General features: G+C 35.9%; 2 protein-coding genes across 4 annotated transcripts in view; one reads left to right on the top strand and one right to left on the bottom strand.

Moving 5' to 3' along the window:
- Positions 1 to 18,646, bottom strand: part of LOC132705654 (MAP kinase-activating death domain protein) — a 47,669-nt gene extending 29,023 nt beyond the window's left edge. Inside the window, exons 1-14 of one of the 2 annotated variants that reach the window (XM_060676400.1) lie at positions 18,501 to 18,646; positions 13,227 to 13,431; positions 10,972 to 11,294; positions 9,284 to 9,464; positions 9,068 to 9,231; positions 8,881 to 9,015; positions 6,435 to 6,550; positions 6,197 to 6,378; positions 6,018 to 6,088; positions 4,712 to 4,826; positions 4,587 to 4,619; positions 3,943 to 4,037; positions 3,717 to 3,888; positions 525 to 1,382 (exon numbers count right to left, since the gene is read on the bottom strand). In XM_060676400.1, the coding sequence (XP_060532383.1) occupies positions 525 to 1,382; positions 3,717 to 3,888; positions 3,943 to 4,037; positions 4,587 to 4,619; positions 4,712 to 4,826; positions 6,018 to 6,088; positions 6,197 to 6,378; positions 6,435 to 6,550; positions 8,881 to 9,015; positions 9,068 to 9,231; positions 9,284 to 9,464; positions 10,972 to 11,294; positions 13,227 to 13,343 (2,562 nt within the window). In that variant the 5' untranslated portion in view covers positions 13,344 to 13,431; positions 18,501 to 18,646. The remainder of the gene's footprint in view (positions 1 to 524; positions 1,383 to 3,716; positions 3,889 to 3,942; positions 4,038 to 4,586; positions 4,620 to 4,711; positions 4,827 to 6,017; positions 6,089 to 6,196; positions 6,379 to 6,434; positions 6,551 to 8,880; positions 9,016 to 9,067; positions 9,232 to 9,283; positions 9,465 to 10,971; positions 11,295 to 13,226; positions 13,432 to 18,500) is intronic. The other variant, XM_060676401.1, reaches the window with a different exon arrangement.
- A 3,077-nt stretch (positions 18,647 to 21,723) lies between these two features.
- LOC132704965 (uncharacterized) lies at positions 21,724 to 23,602 on the top strand. Of its 2 annotated transcripts, none has more exons than XM_060675327.1 (3): positions 21,724 to 21,959; positions 22,773 to 22,898; positions 23,253 to 23,602. In XM_060675327.1, exons 1-3 carry the CDS (start codon positions 21,734 to 21,736, stop codon positions 23,594 to 23,596), a joined length of 696 nt encoding a protein of 231 aa, XP_060531310.1. In that variant the 5' UTR covers positions 21,724 to 21,733; the 3' UTR covers positions 23,597 to 23,602. The 2 variants fall into 2 exon arrangements, with proteins under 2 accessions (XP_060531310.1, XP_060531311.1); XM_060675328.1 differs by having other exon boundaries at positions 21,821 to 21,945.
- The last annotated feature ends 889 nt before the right edge of the window (positions 23,603 to 24,491 follow it).

Below are 24,491 nucleotides of genomic sequence, written 5' to 3'. Positions count from 1 at the left end.
TAGAAATATTAAGAGGTTGTCCAAGTTCCATTGCCTTTATTATTTAAGATTATATTCTTCAGGCAAATTTGCTCGACGTGCCCTTGGAGGGAGTTTAGAAAAAGAGAAAGGTTGTAGAAGTAGAAATAATGGCTCTATTAGCATCTCTGCAGATACGAAATCATTATGTAAAGCAACCAAACCTGGAATCGTCTAGGAGACACTGTAATACGTTACATCGAACCATCTGAGTTGGATACTCTTTCTCTCTTGACGATCGTGTACACATCAAATAGCGAAACATTTCTACAAGACAAAGAGTGTATCTACCAAATACACTGTGAATATTGAGAGTCATGTAACCAAGACACCTTAAGACGTTCGAGTTGAAGAAGATAGGAAACACCTAATGAGTTCTTGGTACTCAGTACTGTTTTGGTGGCATATTCTGCAGATTTTTTTTGCTATTGTCTCCAGATTGGCAGGTAAATCGTTTACGTACGAATGAGATCAAGTTGAAAATTGCATGACGTCCGCTTACTCACCTTCCTTTGTCTCCTGCTCGCGACGCTTCTGTCTGCGTCGTCGGTACTCGATCTCTGATTAGTGTTAACCACCGTTTTGGGCGTCGTCGTCGAATTCGAATCGGACTCGTTCTCGTTCGTGTCGTCTTTGTCGCCCTTTGGCAAATCCCGCTCGCATTTCGTTTGCTTGCCAAACTCCATTTCCGAATCGCGGTTGAACGACGGCGAGCTCAGATCCGAGTCCGAGCTGGAAGAGGAGTGCGGCGATTCTGATCTAGGTACGGGAGCTTCTCCGTCTGGGTACCGCAGCTCCGACGGCGGTTTGTAGACGCTGTCCACGTCCACGTTCGACGAAAACGTCATGCTTTGCGCGGACGCTTTCCTCTGCTCGTGATACGACAAGTACCCTGGCGAAAGGTCCGAGGAGACCATTTCGGACACGAAATCGCTCAGAGACGAGTAACTAGAGCTGGTACTCTCGCCTTCCTCCGAATCCGAGCCACTCTCGTCTGTCGGTTGGTACTCTTGACCTTGGACGCTTCTCAGGGCTCCGTTCAGCGAGCTTCCGTCGTCCCATACGACGAACTTGATCGGTTCCAGGGTGTGCAAGTACCATTTCGGTTTGTCCCCGATCAGGATGGGGTCCAGGACGCCGGTGTGAATCCTCTGGAATGCGACGTTGGTCGGGGTCAGGGACCATTCGGCCAGGAACTCGACCGCCTGCGTCCGCGCGAATTTGCTGAGGAATTGAGACGCCCTCGGGCGGGATCTCAGGAAACTGTTGATCTGGAAGGCGACCACGGGACGCGGGTACAGCCTCAACGTCCTCGTATGCTCGGAAAAGTTGGCCAGCAAGTTTTGCGAATTGAAAAACCTCACCTGAATACCAAAAGTTAGGTTGAAACGCACTTTAAACTGTCGCTTAAAGGCAATGGAAGACGCAAGAAGAATTGACCGATTGGTGAAACGTCGGATTTATCAACGAACGACGCAGATTTGCAAATTGCTACGCAAAACGATACCATAATAACGGAACGTGCACTTTTAGATTAACTTTAAACGGAATTTAAAAATTCTAAATCTCGGGGTTTTGATGACCTCAGGCAGTATTTAAATAAACTACTTATATTATACGTTACATCTTGGGAATTTCAAATATACAGGGCGATTCATAAAGATAGCGGATATTAGACGCGAAAAAATTACGAAATTCCGACATTTGATTTGAAGTTTTTTTTTCATTATTCATTATTAAATATTGGTTTTTTATTACTCCGCTTCAAAAACTTTTTAAATGCTAATAAGTCAAAAACTGACAAAATCACATGAGGTAATACCCTCTAGAGGGAACGTCCAAATTCGTAATTTCCACGTCAAAAAATCGAAAACGATCAATATTTTAAAACCATTTGCAATTAGCGAAAAAAAAAACAGAATATAATTAAAACATTGTATCGATGTATCGATGTCCCATACAAAACATTCAAGTCATAATTTTTAATTTGTTTTCCAGAAATCCAGACTAATTTTTGAGTTATTCTGACTTATTGCAAAAATTACGATTTATTTAAATTCTGACTTAAAGAAGACACTCTGACGCTTTTTTTAGACTTTAATCAGAAATTCTGACTTAATTTTCAAAAGCCTGACTTATTTTAGAAATCTTGTCTTGTTTTTCAGAAATTCTTATTTATTTTTCAGGAATTTTTACTTGCTTTCTATTAACTTTCTTTTTTTAGTATTTCTGACTTAGTGCAGAAATTATGATATATTTTGCTTACATTCTGACTTAAGGCAGAAACTCTGACGTATTTTTCGACTTTTATCAAAAAATTCTGACTTAATTTTCAAAAAGTCTGACTTATTTAGAAATCTTGTCTTGTTTTTCAGAAATTGTGGTTTATTTTTCAGGAATTTCGACTCGTCTTCTATTAACTTTTTTTTTTAATTTGCATTTTTTTTAAATAAAAGCAGAAACTCTGACGTATTTCTTCGACTTTTATCACAAATTCTGACTTAATTTTCAAAAAGTCTGACTTATTTAGAAATCTTGTCTTGTTTTTCAGAAATTGTGATTTATTTTTCAGGAGTTTCGACTCGTCTTCTATTAACTTTATTTTTTTTATTTTGCATTTTTTCTGACTTAAGGCAGAAATTCTGATGTATTTTTTAAACTTTTATCAGAAATTCTGACTTAATTTTCAAAAAGTGTGACTTTTTTTTAGAAATCTTGGCTTGCATACAGAAATTCTGATTTATTTTTCAGGAATTTTCACTTGTTTTCTATTAACTTTAATTTTTGCACTTATTCTGACTGAGAAATTATGATTTATTTTGCATACATTCTAACTTAAGGCAGAAACTCTAACGTATTTTTTAGACTTTTATCAGAAATTCTGACTTAATTTTCAGGAATTTTGACTCGTTTTCTATTAACTTTAATTTTTTCAGTAATTCTGACTTATTGCAGAAATTATGATTTATTTTGCATACATTCTAACTTAAGGCAGAAACTCTAACGTATTTTTTAGACTTTTATCAGAAATTCTGACTTAATTTTCAGAAACTTTGACTTGTTTTCTATTAACTTTAATTAGATTTGTTTTTCAAAAATCCTTATGTTATTTCTGGTGGTCTGTCAGTGCTGTCGTAAAAATATGTATCGATCCTGACAATTCCTGTTTGAGATTTATATAAGGCATAAGACGAAGCCAGAGCGTGTCAAACCATCTAAAAAGAACATTTAAATTTAAATATTCGGGGATTATTTATTTCACTTCTGATAGGTTGCACTTAATCCATTATGGTTTCTTGCACATCTTTTGCAGTAAACAGGTAATATACAGGGTTGGTCAAAAAGTAGAAGTCGATACCTACTTTACTTTTTGTAAATCAAACACAATTATTTTAAAATCCATTTTTCTTCTGTAGAATTAGATCTTCTACAGTCAGATCTAATTCTATTAGAGGTTGAGGATAATACAGTAGCTTCAAGTAATGATGTTAGCCCACGACGAGCTTTAAAAGAAGCAAAGCATCATCACTACAGGATGATCCCGACCGCAGAAAGATATCTTATCGCAGTGATATAACTGGATCAATAGAATGGCCTGCGAGCTCACCAGATATTACTCGACTGGACTTTTTCTCCAGCTGACGTTCAAAATCGAAAGTATATATTGAAAAACTTGAACACCATGTCAGAGACCTTACCATCGCAACTCTGGTGGCGACGTCTACCGAGTCTACGTCGTTTCCATATATGAAGGGATTGAATCCCGATTGCAGGGTGGGAGACAACGTCCTCGGAGACAGAGCAGCAGCGGTTTGAGGCGACAAGGAGAGTTTTTGTTGGGCGGTGGGCGACACTTCCTGAGGACTGGCCCTGCAGGGACGATTATTAGACACCTTAAGGATTATAGTTGCATTGTCCTCTCACCCCAAGTGACTCGAAGACGACGTCGATAGGCTTTCCCTCCGGGAAGGATGCAGTTGTGCGTTGGTGTTACTGGGAGCCGTCAGGTTGGAAATGGCCTGTGGAGAAATGGCCATTAGTTTCTAAGCGGGGCGTCGCTTTTTTCGAAGCTCTACGTCATGCAACAGTATCTCAACGCTCTTGGAGTCGGTATAAATACGAGCCAAAACATCGGAAAACAATTACCTACTTAGAGGTTGCAGAACCGCAAGCAACGGAGGAGACTTTCAAATGTCAAAATTTAGAAGTAGTTTTTTAAAAGGCTAGACTGGAGATTGGCCGTTTTTTGACCCTGTACAGGATGTGGAATGGAATTTCGATTGAAAAAAGTTTTGCCTCAAAGAGGAAACGTTAGTAGATAAATGAGGGTGGTTCCGGCGCACATGCAGCGTCGTAAGGTTTGAGGTTATGCGCGCTGAGACTTCTTTTATATTATAACCTCGTTTATCAGGTGTCGTTTTTTACGCAACATTCGCATCAACGATTATAAACCATTTACTCAACAAGCACTACCAACTTTTACGCGCGAAAGTCACAGGAATGTGCAAGCCTGCCCCGTTTACCGCTCAAGTGTGCGTGAAAAGTGCAAAAATGGTGGATATATTTACTCCGGTGCCGACTTGGTCCATAAGTTGCATTGCCTTTCGGTGGAAGCGTAGAAAAAAAACGTCGGGGAAACGGAAAATATCAAACGGGGGCTTCGATTTGTAGGAGCATCGGTTGGCTCACTTACCTGCTTCAAGTGGTTTTTCAGAATCGTGCCTTCGGGCTCGGGCAGAGGGGGGATATCGATCGGCGAATGTAATTTATTTGAGTCTAAGTCCACTAAACACACATCGTCGGGCAATCTGAAAAGCATCCTCTTAAAGGGTCCACATTTTGGAAAGGTATATTTGCTTCGACAAGAAAGTTGAAAACAATAGTGAAAAAAATATTAATAAATAATATAAAAATTAAATATATTTTTTGATATACACAACATACACGTTAAATTCTCAACAATTTTTGTTCTTAATCTAATAAGTGTTTGTTTTACTTCGTTAAACTTTGAAATAAAAACACCGAAAAAATAGTTATTATAAATTAGATACACGGTTCTATAATATATTCTTTAGATATATAGAACAGAGTGTCCTCAAATGTTAAATCCTTTAAATAATTAGTAAAGACATTTAAAAATTATATAGAAAAAACTTACAAAATATGTATTTTAGATTTGGAGAGCACATACTCCCAAAACATCTGTTATAAATTAAATACTTAGTTTTAAATACGTAGTATGTAGTATGTAATATGTAGAACATAACTCCATTCCTTCATGCGTAAAATTTGTAATAATTTTTTTCACTTTAATTTGCATTTATGTAAATGGTTTTTTATTGTTAAACAAAAAAAAAAATAGAGACATAGTTTTAAATATATCTTTTAAAAATTCACAATGCCTTCACAAGTTCAATTTTTAATATTTTTTTGTTTTCAATCTAATTTGTATTTTGATTTCAATTGTATGAAAAAAATCAATTATGACTTAGATACATAGTTTTGGTTAATATGTAGAACACAATGCCTTCATACGTAAAATTTTTAATAAAATTTTTGTTTTCACTCTAATTTCTATTTTTTTTAAATTTCCTAACCATCTATAACAAATGAAAGACTGTTCAGCAATACACGAAAAAAATTCAATTATAAAAATAAATCATTCTAAATATATGTGTAGAACACAATCCTCTGCTTTGTATTTGTGTTAAAGAAAAATGTATATCAATAATTTTGGGTACATACTTTTTAAATCTTTAATATATAAATTTGTTTTGTTTTTTTTACAACTCTAATTGGTATTTGTTTTATATATGTTTTTTTTTGTTTAACTTTAAAATCATCAATTCGGCCAATCAAAGAACAAGAACAATATGTGGCTCAAGCTAACGCCAAGTTATTGTTCTTAAAATAATGATAACTAATGCACGTCGATGGAAAAAATAATAATTAAAATGACATTGAAAAAGCGGATACGCACATCCTTTTTTTTTACTCACCTAAAGTTCTTTTTGTACATGAGGAAGCTGACTGGCAATCCTATAACAAAGGGTGTCGGCGCCAGAAGAAGCTACGAGTAACGAGTCTTTAGTTAATTTAGTTAGTTTTGGTTAGTTCTGGTTCATTGTGTTTAGTTTTGGTTGGTTTTAAATTTAAGCCGTTTATCAATGTCACTCACTTGCTCTGCACAGCTCATACACGTGGGCAACAGTGGAATGACCGGGAACATATACTCGAGGGGATATATCATGGTCACAAAAGCCATCACAGACATTGAGAGAGCGTTGTAGTCCCGAGACTGAAACACGACCTTATTTTCTAACAGTATTATCGTAAGCACCTTCAGGCAAGTTTCGACACCTAAAAAAGTAATACAATACGATAAAATTCGGTCGGTCGTTTTCTGATATGCTCACCTAACAGTTCCAACGGAAGGTGTAAAGGAAAATCGACTAGGCTAAATCTGGTGTGATTCGGTAAGGCAAAAACTAAAGGCTCGTATACGCTAGGCGACAGCACTTCCACTTCGATCCTGGAAAATGCGACAGATTAGTGATTGGTCCAGTAACACAGCGAAAGCATTGGTTCATAGAGCGAAATACATTGCTAAGCTCCTGCGCCAAAAAGGTACCATTTGCTTCCGAACACCATAAAGACCGAGGATATCTGCAAAAGGCGATTGGTGCCTCTGGAGATACGCTCCACACCGCTCGGTGTGCAATGTTACGTGACTGTTATACTGCTCACCCCACTCACTTCAACAATAATGAAGAAAGAATGCAGCACTCAGCATCTTCGTTTCTTGTCTGAGTCGGGGTGATCTATATAGCCTTCTAGTTGTTTTTGTTATCACAAATTCCTAATTTTCTGCTAATTAATGGTTTTAGACCGAAGTCTTAAGATCAGAAAAGAAAAACGGACACATTAACTTTCGTTGATTCAACTGTAACTGAACAAATGAGTTGTTCGCAGAAAATCCTCATTTTTTTGAACCATGTAATTTCTTTTAAATAAGTAACAGATCGTCATTCCATCACTTTAAAAAGTATGGTTAGTTTTGGTTAGTATGGTTTGACCGTCTAAATCATTGTTAGCCAAGTCGTTAGTAAACACATTTTGAATACACGATATCAGAATAGAATACAACTTAATAACTATAACTATTATATTATAGACAGAGCACACAAAATACGAAAGTTCATTATAGCACTCTGAGTAAAAAAATCTTGCTTTTTATTTTAAATTGCTCAAAAGAGAGCTTTTTAAAATTTGATGGGAGAACATTATAAAATTTCACATTAATTTTATTAGATTGCGAAGACTTTCCTTCAGGAGAAAACAAGTTTTTGGGTTTTCCGTTCATTAAGTACTAAATTATTTGCAGAAAGCCATTGTTGCGGAATAATTGTAATTGCAGCAACATTTTCAGCTAGCGTTCGGTGATGTTTAGGAATTGACAAAACGGCAGCGGTTCATCTTTTCAGCCGTAAATCTTTTATATAAATGATAAATAGCAGCGGCCCAAGAACCGAGCCCTGTGGAACGCCGCACTTCACTAGACTCACCTCAATACTCAACGTACTGAAACCTTTTATCGAGATGTGATTCGATTAACTTTAAACAAATAACTCATAATAACAGTGGGGCCTACTCGACATGGTGAACAAGTTGAAATCACTATAGAAATGACCAAATCTGCGATAGAGAGTCTAAAAAATGGAAATGCACCAGGTCCTGAAGGCATTTACTCTGAGACAATAAGAAGCATTGTGAGAATTACAGAGGACTGTCAGTGACTAGTACGATGAGAAGAAAAACGACAACTTATTCTCAGAAGAAAATGACCACAAACAGGGATACACATATAACATTTGTTGATCTTCAGGGAGCCTACCGACAACAAGACTTTGAAAAATCCTAAAGGACAATCATACACTCAATGCTACACTGCAAGATGGAACAATATCAAGAATGTAGTTAGGGAAATATGTCCCCAAGGAAGTCCCAGTAAATAAAGGCCTCAGATAGGGATGCCGTATATCTCCGACACTGTTTAATATCTATGTAGCAATGTAAAAGGAAAATACACGGAACGGGGATTGAACTTAATGACCCTTATTTAAATACCTTGCAGTTTGCAGACGACAAGCAGTAATATCGGACGATAAACAGGATATGGAGTACATGATGCGTAAATCGATCGAAGAATATGGGAAATGAGGCCTTGCAGTTAACATAAAAAAAACCAAATGTTCATGTATTGGTGGAGAACCTGGTGATCCACCGTTAAACGACACATTGTACATTAAACATTGCCAAGAGTACAAGTATCTGATAGTTACTCTATGGTACAGGAAAATATAAAAAATGCGTAGGTCAGTAATGCTTTCTAGAAGGGACAGGGTTCGAAACGACAGAGTCAAAGAAGTTATGCGCATCGAAGGAACCGTTGTAGATAATATTGACAGGAAACCGTTAATTAGGTATGGACACGTGCAACGAATGCCATGGAATGGAATGGCAACCAATCTCTATCTCTTTTATTTCTGAGGTTACGGTTGAACCACGCTACCGGAAAACGGACCATTTGGATATATTTTCCAATATTCGTGGTATAAATCTGGTTCCCACTTGAGTATGATTCCCAACTATGGTAGAAGCATCTAAATATAATTCAGTATAAATTGCTGAACGATCAGAGAGCACTGGACTCACCCCATCATCAGTAAACAGAGTGGACGCTATGTTGACATTATCAATGCAGTTTAACGTAGAATTAGGAGCCAAAGTCAATTTAAATTGGATGTTAAAATTGCCAGTGATAACAATTTTTTTTAGCTTATTTATGTCAATGTGCGTTACTTGGTTTTTCCTGGGATGGGCACCGGGGCAGATAACAGCTTCAGTATCCAGGTTTCAATCTCCTTGACGTCGTGAAGCACTATTGAAGAAGCGCCCTCTCCCGGCTGACCGGTTAAAACTCCCCAGACGTTGTCCCTGTGAAAACGGTCCGAAAATGATTGTAAATTTTACTACGTTCGTTTAGAACCTCCACCTCGATGTTTGTTTTGAGCCTCCGACCCTTTTCGGATTCGAAGACTCGTTGCACGCGTCTATGAGTTTCTTCAGAATGAACAAACATTCACGGAACATTGTGAAGAACGGATGGTGCGACAGGATGCACAAGGACGTTAGCGAATGGTTCCGTATTCTCTGGAAAAACAATGCGGACCCCGTCCATCTAAATAGATCCGACGGTAGTTACCTGTCTTCGTCTGCTAGCTCTTGGAGACGGCGAATGGCTTCCGCCGCTTTCTGAGTCATTTCCGCCTACTGCTAACCTCGACGTTGGCAACTGATGGTGGCCAACACATTCGGAGTCTCTTCTGCTCGGAGGATAGTCTTTTTCCGAATCGCTAGGCCCCACGTTGCTACTCCTATAATCGCTGAAATGTTTACGAGAAAGTTCCATGGTTCATTATTCTACCGCCTGGTTTTTCATCGCCCTTTTATTCCAGGCACAAGTTTTTTTTTCCAAAATTTTGGACTATGGTGATAATATGAATAAATGGCTAAAAATATAACTTACACTACTAAATATACGATTTACTTCAAAGACGCAGACTTTTTCGACAAACAAATTTAATAACCCTATTAAAGTACTCTGTTTCTCAATGGATAATGTAGCTACCAAAAATATAGGTAAAAATGCGATTTATCGATATAAAAATACTCTTATATTTTGGCCCATTTTCGAAAACTGACGTACAAATCCTATTTTGCCCGTAAAAATTTTCGACTCAAATCAAATTCTTCAATCCACCCGAAACTTGGCATAACCTCAGACGGATATTAGTGTTCTCTGGAAGTATAGTTATTTTTTAATTGAAGTTTTTTAACCTTTCCAGATAAATTATCAAAAAAATAATCCGTATCCGAATTCGGCATCCCAAAGAAAACCTAAAATGAACGAAATAGCTGAAACTTGAAGTTACTCTTACGAAGTCTGAAGATGCAAAGCAATTTTTTCCGAAACGTCGCAACCTATGGTTTTAATAACACGGTTTTTGTTTGCCGCTTTTTCCTATCAGCTGTTTCTTTATTTTTTTGAAAATGAGAGAAATCTTTATTTTAGAAACGTTTTCAAATACGACATGGACATAGTTTTTGGGTACATTTTTGCAAAACAACAAGAACACATTCAGAATTGACAAACGTCAATATTAAATCAGCGGGAAATATCTCCGAAAACATCCGATCGCTCCCAAACCCGTGCGGTAAAATTCTGGAAATGTCAGAAGGGGCTCGGATTCGTGGGAAACGAAACTGACCTGGTTAAGTGACGCTTCCCGCACGCTAGATCGGTGCGTAATTAGGTATTTTGCAGACGGGAGTAGAAAAAAAGTGTTAAAAACCGCCTCAAAACCCCAAAATTGCGACACCGCACTCTAATAATGAATATCTTATCAACGATGCGCTGAAAAGAAAAATTGATCAACCAGAGTCTTCTCTTGTTCGACCGAAAATCTATATCTATAACTATAATACCCAATTTTTGAAAAGACATAAGGATATCACAACTCTTTCGAGTTTCGAATTATTTTGTCAATATTAGGTCACGATAAAAATATTTAGATGCGGTTTTCACTGGGTCTCTAGAATTTTTTTTAATCATATAAAAGTCCATTTTAACGACTCAAAGTTAAAATCCACCATTTTGAAGTTGTCGACATTTATTTCGAGGAATGTTGCGCCAGAGTAGCTCAAAAGTAGTTTTCGGCTTTCTCTCTTGACGCAATTACGTAATTTCTTTTTTCAATTTTTTTTCTGGGACGCCCAGTCCGATCTCAGAGTACTTTGAATGTTTCGCGCGTGCGTCAAACGGGTTCGAGGTTATTTGAGCGATTATGGTCTCGAACCGGCCTCGCTTATCTACTTATGTAAACTGTTTACCTGGAAAACGCCGAGTCGGAACTCTTCTCCACGCTTTTCCGCCACGAATCCCTGCGCATGCCCGGGCTTATTTTATTCTTGTTCGCGCCGATGGTCGCGGAAGTTTTCTCGATCGCCCTGTAGAAGTTGACGCAGATGCCGTAGCGGGTCTTGCCCGAATCTTTGTCGGTCAGGGTAAAGACGAACGAGGAGGCTTCCCGAAGCGCGGTGCGTTTCGGCCCTACCGAAGAACACCCTTCGGGTTGGCAGAAGTATACCATGTCGATGGGCATCGGGAAATCTTTGTGGTCCTGCAGGGGATACCGTCTCAGTAGTTCCGGCGGCTGGAAAGGCAATTGCTAAATGCCGAAGGTTTTTCGGGAACCAAAATGACGTGAACCATATTGTACAACCAAAAATATAGTGCTTCGAAGTTTTAAGTGTTTTACGGTACCTTAACCGCAGACCTTGGAGATCAGTAATGATCCGTTACTAATGGTTACAATTGTTACTATTTATAATACGACCAAAAATATAGTGCATTTATTGCTTTGGCGTTTTAAGCATTCAAAATAAATAAGAACTAAAAGTTCACGAAATTATATATTTTCACATGACAATGGTTTCGACAACACCGTGTCATTATCAAATGTAATATTTACAAACCACCTGCTATTATATATACCGAAAAATGTCATGCGAAAATATATATTTTCGTGAAAATCTGAACTTATAGTCCTTATATATTTTGATAAATGGATTTTTATCAAGTAAAAGCCACCTCAGTTCAATTTTCGAATTTATGTACCTGATTCTTGAGCTTTGATCCTTTGGATAGTTCAAAGGGTGGGGGTAAGTACCTGTACTTTATTTCTCTTACAGATAAGTTTGAAAATAACAACATTCTTCTTCTTGCATTCTTGCGTCTTCGATTTGTAAACAACAACAGTCTTCTTTAAGGCTATAGATTATATTCGCCGTAGATAAGGGTACTATTAAACATTTTTTTGAGGTTCTTATTTTTTAACACTTTAAAATGCCCCCTATTAGAAGAAGACATGGCAAACAACGCAGAATTTGAAGACGAAGTGGTAGTTCAACCTAACTCAGCAAAAAAGAAAACGGATCCATTTGTCTTCGGATGTAAGTGGAATCACAAACGTATTTTGTTTTTTGAAAAAATCGTGATAATTGATTCTTTAAAAGTGTCTGTATTACCTTTTTTTAAAAGTAACTTCTTTCTTTGAATTTATTTGTTTATTGATATTTATTTATACAGGATGTTTGCAAATTGAACGAATTGCAATTGAAACGATTACATGTGAATTGTAATTTTGCAAAAAATGTGCTGGACCGACATTAGTTTTAAAATTTTAAACAGAACACCCTATATATTTTGATATTTTTAGAATCCTTGCTAAAAATAAATGTAACTTTTATTAAAATTACTTATTCGAATTTTGTGTAGTTTAGACAGAAATTGAGATTATATATTTTTTTATGCAAAATTACGTTCTTAGTAAATATGGTCTTCCAGGCTGATAGTAATGACTCCTTGATCAAATTTTAAACACTTCCTTCTAACGATCTGCGATGACTAGTTATTTTGACATTATACAGGGTGTCTCCAATTAAAAGACATTTTTTTAACATTTCAACTTGCGGTATTCATTTTTTTAAAAATGAATACCGCATGAATGAATGAATGTTTTTCATACTTTTCATAAACTGGGTCAAAATACTTATAATTTGCTACATATGTCCTATATCTAAATATAATGATTTTCGAAATGTTGAAATACTTAAAAAAGTATATCATTCTCATTTTTCAATTCAATTTTGAGGATTTTTGCAACGAGTGACGGTTTTTGTTTTTTTTTTTTGTAGGTAAAGTCACACAGAGATTTATAGGTTTAGAAAATTAAAACGTCATCGTTTTTTTATATCTTCAACGATGTAAAATACTATGTATAATTATGATAGAAGTTTAAAAATTTAAAACGAGTGACAGTAGCAAGTCAAAGCAACAAACAACGGTAACTGTAACAATTAAATTAAAAACACACAACCTTTATATATAAAAAATTAATAACTTTAAAATTTGGTATAATTTTTTTTAAAAATCAGTAGTTCCTGAGAATAGGTACGGGCCCCTGATGAAGTACCCACCTGGTATCTATTTTTAACTAGTGAATTAATGAAAGACGTACAGATCATATGGAACTGTTGCTATGACGGGGGTATATAAAGAGTTTCGTTTATTTTTGATTACTTACTTGTATGTGAGGACTGGCATTCTGTTTAATGGTGATGGGTGTGTTCCGAGCCCCTACTATGGTCAGGTAGTCAATGAGGCGGGGACATAAAAATTGTCTCTCGTCATCTAGGGACATTTTCCTTTGGATGGTCGTCAACTGCTCATCGATGTGAAGTTCGTGCTAGATTCGCATACCATCGGGCTGTCCCAATTCTCTTGCCAATCTGAAAAAAGTTGCTCAAATTCGTCTATGGTTTTTGGTTAGAACTTCACCGGAAAACGTTCAATACGTATCTTTATTCTTTATTGAAATACAAACGTAAACTTTATATATAGCAAGTTATGCGCTATGTATGAAGAGGCATTACTTTCATTTTACATGTCTATTTTGGCAGACATTGATGGATTGCCACTGATTTCTCTTAAAATACAAATTATTCTTACATTCTTCAATCATTTGTAAAGAAATTTCTTGATTTTTTTCAATCTGATGTACGGTTCTTCGCTTCAAAATAAAAAGTAAAAACCGTGTGCCGGACTGAAAAAAAGTCACAACAAAGTGGAGACATATTTTGAGAATCATTTGCTGCAGCACCGTTGTGAATTGTTTTATCAGGCAGTGATTTTGTATGTTTTGTATTATTAAGAAATGACCAAAAATGTTATGTATCTGCTATCAGATTTTCTTCAGTTACTTTACTTGTCTTAAAATCTTTTCTTAGTGTCCACTACCACCTTTACCAACTAGTGTGCTTTTGAAAAAAAAATTAGAAGACTGTTCATTTTACTCCTTCAGTTTTAATGAAATAACATCCTAACAACATGGCAAATAATAAACAATAATAAATAAAATAAAAAAATACTACCCACTGTTAATAATTTTTAACCAAATTTGTTTGTTAATAAATTAATAACAACCTTTTTCAAAAAAAGTAGAACCTAAATAGTTTGTGAACCGTGTTCTCCATCTTGAGGGTCCTTAGGGTTTCTTATTAAATTGCAGGAAGCTCCAATACGACCCTTCAGCTCTTCTACAGTACAAAATTAGTTGGATAAATTGATATTTGTGCACATGGTACGCCATCTTCCTCACTTTCACATTATGTATAACTTCGAGTTGCTTTTGCATTCGCTGATGTAGCAGAAGTAGCATCTGTCAACTTCTAGGGTTCCACTCCTTAGGACCCGCGTTCTTATAATAATATTCAGGTACATGGTCTATCAACCTCAGCATACCTTAAATTACTGATGGTCTCTCCATTGATCTTAATGCGTTCCTTTGCTTAATTAAGTGCTTGTTTAAACAATATTTCGGAGTAAATATTAAACGGAATTGGTGATTAACTATAAAGTTTTGAGAGGTTTCGTTGAAATAATTTGTTGTGTTCCATTTCCGAATCCGAGCTGAACCTTGCTCATGTTTTCTCCGAGCTTTTTGTATATGCAGGAGTGGATGATGTTAAGCAGCATCTTCAGTATACGATTCATCCGACTTATAATTCGACAATCGGAGCACCCAGTGGCATTTGTTTCCTTAGGACTAAATATGGAAACAGGTATAGAGTGAAATGCGAGCCAGTTTCAGTCAAGCTCTGAAGGAGCCAACAGGATTATTGCAGCAGAGGGAATCCAGAAGTTTTATAAAAGCGTTATAGTAGCCCGTGGAAGTTTCTTTGAAAAAAAAAAAAGAGAATAATGAAGAAATGAAATTTCTTTAGAAATGATTCGAGATTGTAAGAATAAGTTTTCATATTAAGAGAAATCAGTGGCGTAGGTAAAAAATGGTAGTACACTAAATGCAGTCGATACATAGTACGCGTGTACCAAATTTCATTTAAATATCTGAAGTGGTATTGCAGATATTAAAGAAAAATATTTTATTTTACAAAACTTTACCACACTGTAATTTTCTTTTTAAAATCGATCGAACTGAATTATTTCACGGTCGATAACATACCCGTCGATCCGTAACCTCAATTTTTTCTTCTCGTAGCCACTTCAATTTCAACTTCACCTCAATACGTTTGTTTTCTTTCGAGCGAGTGTTCGCACAACATGGCCGCGAATTCGGAATAATTTCGTTTTAATGCGGGTTATTATCATCACCCGGCCGATAACAGTGAGGTGCCGGAAATGAAAGCAGCTCCGCACTACCAATTTAACGCCATATATCGATCGATACATACGAGCTGTCGCGGTAAAGCGGTTTAAGGGGGAAGACTTCCGCACCGTTTAAAAAGTTACTTTTTTTCGGTGGATTTGCGGGCAATATCACGACATTCATCTCACTGACGAGCAGAGGAACGGCTTAGTATAATATCAGAGACGTAGACCAACAATTTTCTTTATATTTTTAGAATTAAATTTACACAATTATTTTTGGCTAGTGGCTTAAATGCCGATGAAAAGCAAATATAAAAAAAGTACATTGAACTGAGGTGAATTTTACTGGATCAAAATCCATTTAACAAAATAAATAAGAACTAAAAGTTCAGATTTCCACGAAATTATATATTTTGACATGACAATTGTTTCGACAACACCGTGTCTTTATCAAATGTAATATTTACAAACTACCTGCTACAATATATAACGAAAAATGGCAATAAAACCTTAATTAATGTTGTGAGAATTTAAGTTTAATAATGGAAAGGTATTTAAATCTAATTGATCCTTAAGCAATACATTTGAATGTCTTATTTTGTTAATCTCCACATCTTCCAATACATTTAATTTTCTACTTTTTGTGGCTGTATGTAAAATATCAAAATTGTCGTCAAAAATGTGTTTTTCCGTGTTTAAGTGTGCAGCATAATTAGAATCTAGACTATTGTTTTTAAACGCTCTTTTATGTTCGTTAATGCGTTTCTTGAAGGATCTACCTGTTTGTCCAATATAAATTTTAGGACAAGCTCCGTATTTTAACCTGTAGACACCTGATTTCAGAAATTTTGGACATTTCGTTTTATTGCTTTTTAAAAATTTTCCTATTGTGTTGTTAGGTCTGAACGCTATTTCTAAACCACATTTTGACAAATGTTTTGAAACTTTCTCACTGGATTCTCTTATGGGGTTTTTCGAAATCTCAAAAAATTAAAATTTGTAAGGAACAGATTTTTTGTATTTTTGACGTTCTTCAATTTTTTAATACGACCATCTTTGTAGTTCTTATAGTTGCCAAGATGGCCATAGTGGAACATGGCAATTGGGACACCCTGTATAATTAGGTCAACTTTCGTTTAGCTGAGATCAGTTATGGAATAAATATTTATATATAAGTATTATTATTTCATAGTTGTACATATTTACGGGTTATCCTATTATAGTAGTATTTTGAAACCTCGATTAACAGAAAATAATGAAGTTTTTCTTTGAAAATGCTTTTTGGGTTGGATGTCTTTTCGCAAATTCATTTTCTATACAGATATTTAGAGTGTAAAATTAGTTAAACTTTCTGTGCAACTGAAATGATTTTGAAATAAAAATGTGGTGCGTTTCAACAAAAAAATCCATACAATTCTACATAAATTATAAATACGATCATAGGTATATGTTTTGCTGCAGGAAAACAATTTAAACCTAAAGATGCTCAGCTTGTCGTAGACTTTTTAGAAAAACTTTTGGAACATGCTAAAAGTATAAAAGAATTTTGTACAAGCTTAGAGAAGCCCAAACAACCGTGTATTAATAAGGAAGAAGTATTAAATATTCTAGTCATCGCAAAAAAAACAATGTAATTTTATTCGAGATATAACTGCAGAAATTCTCAGCCATCTTAATTGTTTATGAAATGTCGGACAATTTGACAATATATACCAATATATATTACAATATATACCGGGTGTGGATGAAATTACGAACCAAGGCATAACTGCGTCACAAAAAAAAATATTTTTAAAATTTTTGTGTGTTCTCCGTTCTCTGTCCTCGGTTCTCCGTTTCTCTGTAGATGAGCGATTATATGGCAATAACTTTCGAAAGGTTTGACCTACGGGCTTCAGATTTGGCTCCTTTTAACCAGTCCTCGAGACACATGAATCAGTAAAAATTAACCCCGATCAGACTCGGCGTCCATCTTTTTTCTTCGACTTTCGACTGTTTTTTGGACATTGATACGAATCACGATAAGTGTCCGAAATTTGAAGCTATCGACTACGAAAAAATTTTACAGGGTGCGCAAAATATTTGAAACAATATCTTTAGAAATCGCTATTAAAGATAGAAACACAATGGGTCCCTCTGGAACTAGGGATTTTTCGAAAGCAATCTTGTTTATATATTTTTTATTTTGGTTTCAGGTTGACGTTTATATAACGTTGGATATAACGTTCCAAAAGTACAGTGCCGTACAGAGATAATAAAATGATGAATGAATGAAGCGGCGTATTTATATCGAACTGATTATGAAACCGGAATAAGTCAAAAATTATAAAAATCTACAGTATCAGCCATTGATTATTGATTATTATTAAACGAAAATTACTTTGATAAATTGAATTTATTTTTTGATTGGTAAACAACATTCAGTTACCGCACATTTTGATAGAGGACAAGAAATAAACGTTATTGTGTACAAAATACGAGAAAAATGAGGGGAAATAGTGAAGAAGTGTACGAAACAAAAGGATCTAAGTGCGTGATTGAAAATAAAGATCGTCTTTGTTCCACAAAAATGTATAAATAATGTTAATGTAATGATATGGTTGAAAATTGATCACCCGGTAATAATGCCGGTTGGCCATAAATTCTTTTTTGCCAAATTTCGACGAAACAACTCACACGATTTATAAAATTACTTCGGATGACAATTCCGCATTGACCTGAAACGGAAACGACAAGACTACGCGAAATTATTGATTCAGAACAGAAGAAAAATGTAAAGATATGGATGGATTTACCACCCTATGTATTCCACAAACAATTTATCTTCCTAAATTTTGAGAAATTAATTCGTTACAACGTAATGAGTTTGAACAAAACGTTAATTTCTAAGGAAAAAATTACCTTGATGATTTAATTAATAAAACCATGCTGCTAATTTTGAAACTGGTATAAGTCGTTTAAATCCTTCAAAACCACCAAATGGGTCAACATTTTGAAATAATAGTGCAAAATTTTCATATCGGCATATCGCGATAAAACCTGTCGTCGACACTGGTATCGATCTGATGCGAATTCTCAGCCTTCACGGCAATCGATAGATTCAGAGACCCTTTTCCCCGTTTCAATAAAGTCGACGTAATTGGCTAATTCGTTATGCTAGGCCGTTTATTTTTTTCTTTAGATAGCTCACCTTTTAGGTCACACATAGTCGGAAAGGGCACATGGTTTGTGCTCGCGTTTGGTGTCCCGTTACGCCACTAACGATTCAAGAGATTCAGACGTGTCGTTCTGGCGATTCTTCAGGACGCAGGCTCAGGATGCGTGGCTGCAAACGATCTCTTTGGCGAGCCTGCGCCCGATCGAACGGACAGTTTATCGGGCCAAGTCCCCGAAGTATAGTGTTGTTCGGTTTTTCAAAAAATAGAACACCACATTTGTAATAATTCATTTCTTGATGATAATACACCCCTGTGCCTTATAGTTTTTTCAATATTTTAATTTTCCTGAACAAAATACTCCGCACTTTTGGGAAGAAATTTTCGAAGAACACTCGCGAATATATATTTTCTTGCCGACATGCAGAACAGAGCACTTTCGAGCATTCATCGGCAATAGCCAGGTTGAACACCACTTGGAAATAGCATTCAAGTCTGTCTGCAATACGTTCACATGTGTTGAAGGATTTTCAAATAATTTAGTGTCATCAGTATAAGCGCTCACATGAGAATAAATGCTGGATAGCAAATCCACGGTATACACTAAGAATAGCACTGGTCCCAGCAGCGATCCCTGGGGAACACCTCTAGGCATATTTTGTGGCAGTCAACAAGCGTTACCAATTCGAACACTTACCCCACTCCGACCTTTTCAAGTTTGAATATCGAGCGTCGATGTGGCAAAGTTTTGCTGAAATCGAAGTAAATAATATCCACCGGGTCACCTGCGTCATATTTCTTTGATTTGTAAACAACAACAGACTTTTTTAAGACCATAGTCTATATACGTACGTCACAAGAATTTTTTTTGAAGGTTCCTGTTTCTTAAGACTTTAAATTGTGGAGACCGTGGAATGGAGCAGATGTTCCTCTCTGAGAAGAAGATATGGAAAACAACGCAGAATTTGAAGACGGGGTGGAGATGGTAGTCGAAGCTAATGACAATTTAGAAGACGAAATACCTCAGCAAATAAAAAACCCTTTCCATTTGTCTTCGGATGCTAAACAAACTGTTTTGAATGTTTACAATTTTATAAGAAATTCAGAACGGGAGCAGCAATAAAGACAAGTGACATAGGACGTAATAAATTGTGTACTATTTTTTTTTTTATTTACACGTCTCAAGGTTTGCTCGCAGAAAAATTTGAAAACAGGAGGTGCGGTTTTTGAGTAATAAATAATAGGCAAAGTTAATGACGGGTCAGCTGTAAAAGAATGTAATCCTGCGTATATGTATTGTCTGAGATGGGCGGAGTTTATACCCCCCCCCCCCAAAAAAAAAATATATATATATATATATATATATATATATATATATATATATATATATATATATATATATATATATATATATATATATATATATATATATATATATATATATATATATATATATATATATATATATATATATATAAAAATATATATACAAACTAAGGTCCGTTCATAGATATAAAAAAGCGACTAACTGATACGAATTAAGGAAAGACCCGGGCAAGCTGTAAAAATGAAATATGGCCGAACAGGTCCGTACTTTGCTTAGAATTTAATTATTTGGGGTTTTGTTAGGAAAGATACTAAACAATATATATGTATTTATGTATGTATTTATGTTTAAATTTAAAATAAGATTACAAATTATTTTTATTACCTACTTAAATTACTTAAAATTATTCACATAATATATCAGTATCACTATCGCGATCATTATTATTTGCAATATACGATTGTTCTGCTTTTTCTATATGTTTAACAGAATTTGCCCAACTTTGTGGAGGGACGTTAAAAACTTCGGTTTCTATAAGTTTGTTTAGAAGAACTTTTAGTTCTTATTTATTTTGACAAAAAAAGTTTTGTCTCTGCATCCCCTGCCAAAAGCACCTTAGCTAGTCGGAATCCTTGGGACAGTAATAAAGGGTAAATTAGTCTTCCACTTTGTCTCGGATAGAATTGTCATGATATGATTCAAAATATCCAAGAACGCCAATTTCCACGTCTTCACTTACAATAAAATAATTTCTTCTCCCTCTTTTTGCAAGAAGGGTTTCATTATATCTAAAAATTGTTCAAAAGCTGATTCAACCGACTTTGTGTCTCTGCTCATAACGCAGTGATGAACACTTAACTTCGATCACGGGGTGTACTATAAAATTTTGTACGACACAAGCTTCAGTCGGTATTTAGTCACGTGCCCGATCCGCACGTAATCGCAACCTGAGACCGCATAAGTGACCGCAAACGTTCAAGGGGGTCTTATGAGGACGGCCATTCGATAAGCACGACTGACCAAAGTCAGAGAGCCTCGGTAAAACGAGAGGAGACAGTTCCAAAGCTCACCGCACTTTGTTAAGCTTTTTCTTGGATTTTTGATCGCGAACTTTTATTTTATTGTGATTGCCACGATATAATAAAAAATAATATAATAAAAAAATACTAATATTGAACTTTTTTGCCGAAAATGGCAAATACATTGTTTTTATAGGACACTGACAAAAAAATAAATTAAGACTACAAACAGGAATCTATAAACAAGAAAGGAAAATGACTAATCAAAGCACTATTCTACCCGAGTACAGACATTTAAGCTCAGGATATTCCTTCAACTATTTCTCGAATGCACGTAAATTATCACACATTTTTATTTCTTTCGGTAATAGGTTAAACAATCTCACACCACTTACACTAATATTTCAGTGCAATACTATAAAAACTGATGAGTTTAATAATAATAATAATAATCATCAACATCATAATAATAATTTTCCAACCAAACACAATGTTTGTATAGGAAATTGTCTAAAGAACGTCGAAATTCGCGAAAAAAAAAAAAAGGAGGCAAATTTCAATTTGGTAGCTCCAACGGTTCGAAAGTTATTCAGGAAAAACCAAAAGACGAGAACGGAGAACGGACAGACAAAAAAAAATTTTTTTTTCGACGGTGATCATTTCTGCGCCAACGGAGATCCCGTAGGAATTCGATTTCATCGATTTTCGAAAGTAACAAGAAAGAAAAATAACTAACTAAAATACTCTTCTACTGAGTACCGGTATTTAATCACAAGATATCTACGTGACGCCTCTCGGAGTCCTTCGCCCTCGACGTTTCACGCCTGGCGCTTTCTTAACCGCATCGGTCAATGCCGACAATAAACAGAAGAGATATAAGTCAGAAACTCGTACGCGAACGCGTTTATCGTTGACGTTTGAAATGTACGAAGTGTATCTAGTGGGCTGCGCTCTCGCGTTGTTCCTAAACGCGGCTCAAGCGAGACCGCAGAATCAGGCTGGCCGTGAAGCGAGTCGATACGTCATCACGACTTATTCGGATGGCGGGGAACGTGGTCAAGAGGGCTACGAAAGCAAGCACGAACGAGAAAAAGGAGCGTCGGGAAGCCAAGACAAAGAAAATCGTAAGGAACGGTACGGCGATGAAGGTAACGTTTTTAAACCCCGATGGCGATTATTGAACTAAAATTGTGCGGAGTGGTACTTTAAAAATTTCAAAAGTTATAAAAAATTAAAGATGGCCACAAGTAGTGTTTAATTTGTTGCTTACAGTTCGTAAACTAATGGTTCTTTTGAATTTTGAAAAGAAGACCCTTAAGGAGGAGAAAATTGGGTAAAAGATAAGTTCCGATAACCGAAACTGTACCGCCATTATTAATAATTTTAATTTAATTATGGCTTCGCAAGATACAAACAAAAAATATTTTTAAAGTGTGTAAAGTAGATTTAAAAATCTTTAAAAAAATGAAATGAAATGTCTGTCCGTTCTCCGTTGTTGGTTCTAGTCTTTTGGTTTTTCCTGAATAACTTTCGAACCGTTGGAGTTACAAAATTGAAATTTGTCTCATTTTTAACCCCCCACGAGGCGCATAAGCTTATAAAAAATGGTCCTGATCCGACGCCGGTATCCATCTTTTTTTCGCGAATTTCGACTGTTTTTTGGACCTTAGATATCAGCTTAAACTTTTGTATTTACGGTTTTTAAGTATTGTGCGCGATATTCCGTGCAATATTAAAAAACATTTCTAAACAAAAATGATTTTTCGCAAGCAATCTTGTTATTGACGTGTAGAGGCATTTTTCAAAATTCAATTATCTAAGTTATGTAGAGAACAATACAGGCTGCATATATTCAAACGGGGTTTATAATTATATTTGGTGTATTATAATTCAAACGGTTGGTTACTTGTAACGTTGTCGTTTATATATTGTTGAACATAATAGGCAAATTTCGATTGCAGTCGGTCAAAAATCTGGCCACCGCCATCAAGACGGGTACCACGACGTAGGATACGCAGATCGTATTGGTCAACATGGGTACCATTATCATGACAAAGGAAGTTACGCCAAAGGGCACTGTACAAAAGGTATTTTTTTTTAAATTGCAGTGTTGCGTGTATATCTTTTGATGAGGAAAAAAAAGTACACATTTTATATAAATATAAAAGTAAAGGCTTATAACTTCTTGACCTGGCCCTGTATACTAATGCAGATCGGTTCGTTGTTTTTTTGCAAAAATATAAGTTGCTGTGCACTTCGAATGCCGCAAAACTAGATGGTGTCCAAAAACGTATCGAACGACAATATCTCTTTTGTTTAGGAAATACCAAAGAATTTAAATTTTCAAGTGCAAGAGAGAAATCTCAGCTATGTGGCGTTTTGTATTTCGTGTTTTCCTGAATAATTTTATTGTCGTCGTCATTAACGGTAGTCTCTCAAAGGTACTCACGACGTCCACAAACTGGAGGAGCTGAACAAGACGAAAGAGTTCTTCGATGAAGATCGCGGAGAAGATAACCATGAAAAACACGGGGCATACGAAATAGCAAGAGGATTGGGAAACGGAGCTTTCCGATTGGAAGGTCGGGCGAAGAAAGTGTCCCTGGCGGATGAGTTACTCAAATCCTGGAAAAGTGACTTGGGGTCCCACGGCGCAGTAGATTCTGGTTACGGTAGACGCAAGGGAACCGAAGAAAACTTCAAAAATGCGGAAAAATCGGCCGAAAGAAACGGGTTCGATGTTTACGAACTCGTGGGTGATAGTTGGAAGAATGAAGCCAACTAGTGTCGTTGTCATAAGTATTATAAGTAATAAATTATTTCGTTTTCACTCGGTCTTGATTTGATCAGATAAGACGTCGAGAGGAATGACAGTAGACAACATATGTAATACAGTCGAAACTCTATATAGCGAAATTACTGCTTTTTTCCCTTATAAAGAGTTATACGCACTTGAAAAATAACAATACGAATATGTGTTCTGTAATATTTAATTATTTTATATACATATTATAGGAACATTTTATAGAAATATTTAAGAACTACATTTAATGTTTCAAATAATCGGCGTACATTGGCTTGTATTTTCACCACTTCTTCCCCATGATACATAAAACATTTCTCTAGCAGGTTAACTGAATATAGGGCTCGTTGAATGGTTGGTGGTGGTTCCAGATCAACTTCATCATCTTCTTCTTCCTCTTGGTGCTCTTCCTCACCCTTTCTTGCTTGTTGTGATATAGCTTCTTCTCTGCTGCTGTTGTAGGCAAATCCGAATCTATCACCAACTCCTCACTTGTAAAGTCCTGTTCACATTCTATCTCGGTAATAAGTCCTGCATGACGATAGGATTGTTGAATTGTTTCTGCTGTCACATGTTTCCAAGCTTTACTAATAAAGTTGACGGCATCTAGCAGATTAATGAAAAATTTGTCTTCGGACTCGATCATTTCCATTAAAATGTTTTTCCTGTATCGACTCTGGTCCATCGGCTGTAGGGAGTTTTCACTGTATTTTCTTCAATCTGCATCTTCAATCCAAGCCTGCGGCATCTGTGAAGCAACACCTAAACTAATGAACAATATACAAAATGTAAAAACTAGACCAATTAACGACGAGGCTTCTGATTCTGGATTATCAACTCTCCGTGCGTGACCTTTAGCAGTAATTAAAGATCGCCC

This window comes from Cylas formicarius, unplaced genomic scaffold (assembly GCF_029955315.1).
Source record: "Cylas formicarius isolate icCylForm1 unplaced genomic scaffold, icCylForm1.1 PGA_scaffold_7__23_contigs__length_41026272, whole genome shotgun sequence".
NCBI classification, from domain to species: Eukaryota; Metazoa; Arthropoda; class Insecta; order Coleoptera; family Brentidae; genus Cylas; species Cylas formicarius.
The sequence above is the reverse complement of the archived record's forward strand: the minus strand, read 5'-3'. Positions and strand labels throughout refer to the sequence as shown.

What these genes read in the sequence shown, in the direction of transcription:
- LOC132704965 (XM_060675327.1), top strand. Translation starts at nt 21,734, where the DNA reads ATGTACGAAGTGTATCTAGTGGGCTGCGCTCTCGCGTTGTTCCTAAAC. An exon ending in GGAACGGTACGGCGATGAAG is followed by an intron (nt 21,960 to 22,772) that starts GTAACGTTTTTA and finishes TTTCGATTGCAG; the next exon opens with TCGGTCAAAAATCTGGCCAC. An exon ending in CAAAGGGCACTGTACAAAAG is followed by an intron (nt 22,899 to 23,252) that starts GTATTTTTTTTT and finishes AGTCTCTCAAAG; the next exon opens with GTACTCACGACGTCCACAAA.